At 49.0% G+C, this 1,643-nt stretch overlaps 1 protein-coding gene across 1 annotated transcript; it reads left to right on the forward strand.

Moving 5' to 3' along the window:
- Nucleotides 1-571: 571 nt before the first annotated feature.
- Nucleotides 572-1,642, forward strand: AURANDRAFT_72832 (hypothetical protein; the record flags this gene model as incomplete). Its single annotated transcript, XM_009044353.1, has 4 exons — nt 572-784; nt 829-1,081; nt 1,113-1,365; nt 1,482-1,642. The coding sequence occupies 4 exons, from the start codon at nt 572-574 to the stop codon at nt 1,588-1,590; spliced, it is 828 nt and encodes a 275-aa protein (XP_009042601.1).
- Nucleotide 1,643: the final 1 nt, after the last annotated feature.

Raw genomic sequence — 1,643 nt, forward strand, 5'->3', positions numbered from 1 at the left:
GTACATCAACTTGACGTTAAGGTACAGTCCGTAGTAGCAGGATAAGTACAGTGGGTGAGAGGGGAAGCTCAGTGTGCTACCTTACGGTAGCTCAGTCATAAGATAGTAACTGATTATAAAGAAGGGGAACGGGAAGGAAGGCCTAACTAGGGTAGATACAGTACTAGCATGATGGTAGTAGGGTAGTGGTAGTGTAGCGTACTGTACTACAGTATAGTCATGGAGATAGAGAGATAGAGAGAGAGAGACAGACATCAAGGTCAGTCTATATTCTTTGCGAATAGCAGCTCATTCTCTCTCTCCTTTGGGCGCTACATTCCTGGCCAATCGAAGATTACCTGTACACCGACGGCCAGCTGTCGAACGGCGACATTCGCGGCGTGGCGGATTACCTGTACCAATTCCTCGCGTATTAGGTCGCCAATGGCGTAATTGCGTCGCTTCGAATGGGTGTTTAGCGACCCCGGATTCTATCCGCTACCCCAATTTTTGCCTGTCCAATTCAAGCTATAAAACAAAAAACAGTTGTTGAGAAGATTAAGCGCTGATATCTACTCCATAACACCCATCAATGTCGACCGGTGCCCGTAGAGCGATGGACAATGGTGAAGTGGTTAACCAAGACGATGATGCAATGAATGCCAACAGAAAGCCGGCTTCACGCCGAGTGGATGATGTGAATACAAGTGCTTCACCGTCTGAGGACGGCCGCGCGAACGAGCCGGGGACTTTGCAAGAGGTGAAAGAGACTGACATTCAGACGACAAGGCTGCTAGAGCATGCGGTGAGTGCGTTTTTTCACTCAAGCATGTCACTATATCGCTGCAGGAAGAACCGACTCATCGCTCACTACAATCGACCACTGTGACATCTTTCATTGTGTCGGAAAAATCGAGAAATGGGACCACGTGCGATCTACAGAGCAGCCCAAATGCACAGGACGTGATACTGCCGGTTGAACTGCTTGACAGATGCAATCGAGCCAAACCGCCAGCAGATTCTAACATTGTCGAGCCACCAGAAGATATGGAGATCAACAGGGGGGGCCTTTCGCAGCGTAGCTTCTTCGTAAAGCCAGATTGTTTCGAAATTCGCGAGGAGGAATATTTTAGGTGATTTGGCCGCGCTGAGCACCAAACCTTCAACGCCCTCATCTCAGACAGGCACATTACTTGACATGAAACCCGAGACTCCGATTCTAGCGCCATCATTACCGTCGCCGACGCTTGTAGGGCGTGTCACCGCGGGTGTCGTAAGCGGTATCTGGGGTATGACCCGAGAGGCAGCTCTATCTGGTGACTTGGCAAAAACATCCAAGTTTGAATATAAATTCAAGTTGAGCAACTTTGATACGCTTGATAGCTCGTCACAACCACAATCGGGTAGTTATGGTGGATATTTCTGCCTCCAAGTGCCAGGGAAGACTTCGCCTGTTAAGGTAGTTGAGAATTCCATGACCCTGGAATTTGCGCCAAACACAGCTGGAAAGCTGAACATCCGAGGTCGGGGCCAAAACCGCTACGGTCCATTCACAATATCTGGGACATGTCATACCGATGGAAGTGCTCTGGAGCTTGCAAGGATATATGAGCCAAAACCACCGCCTGTACCGAAGCTAAAAACATCATTACAACGCAAAAACA

Source organism: Aureococcus anophagefferens (assembly GCF_000186865.1).
Source record: "Aureococcus anophagefferens unplaced genomic scaffold AURANscaffold_268, whole genome shotgun sequence".
NCBI classification, from domain to species: domain Eukaryota; class Pelagophyceae; order Pelagomonadales; family Pelagomonadaceae; genus Aureococcus; species Aureococcus anophagefferens.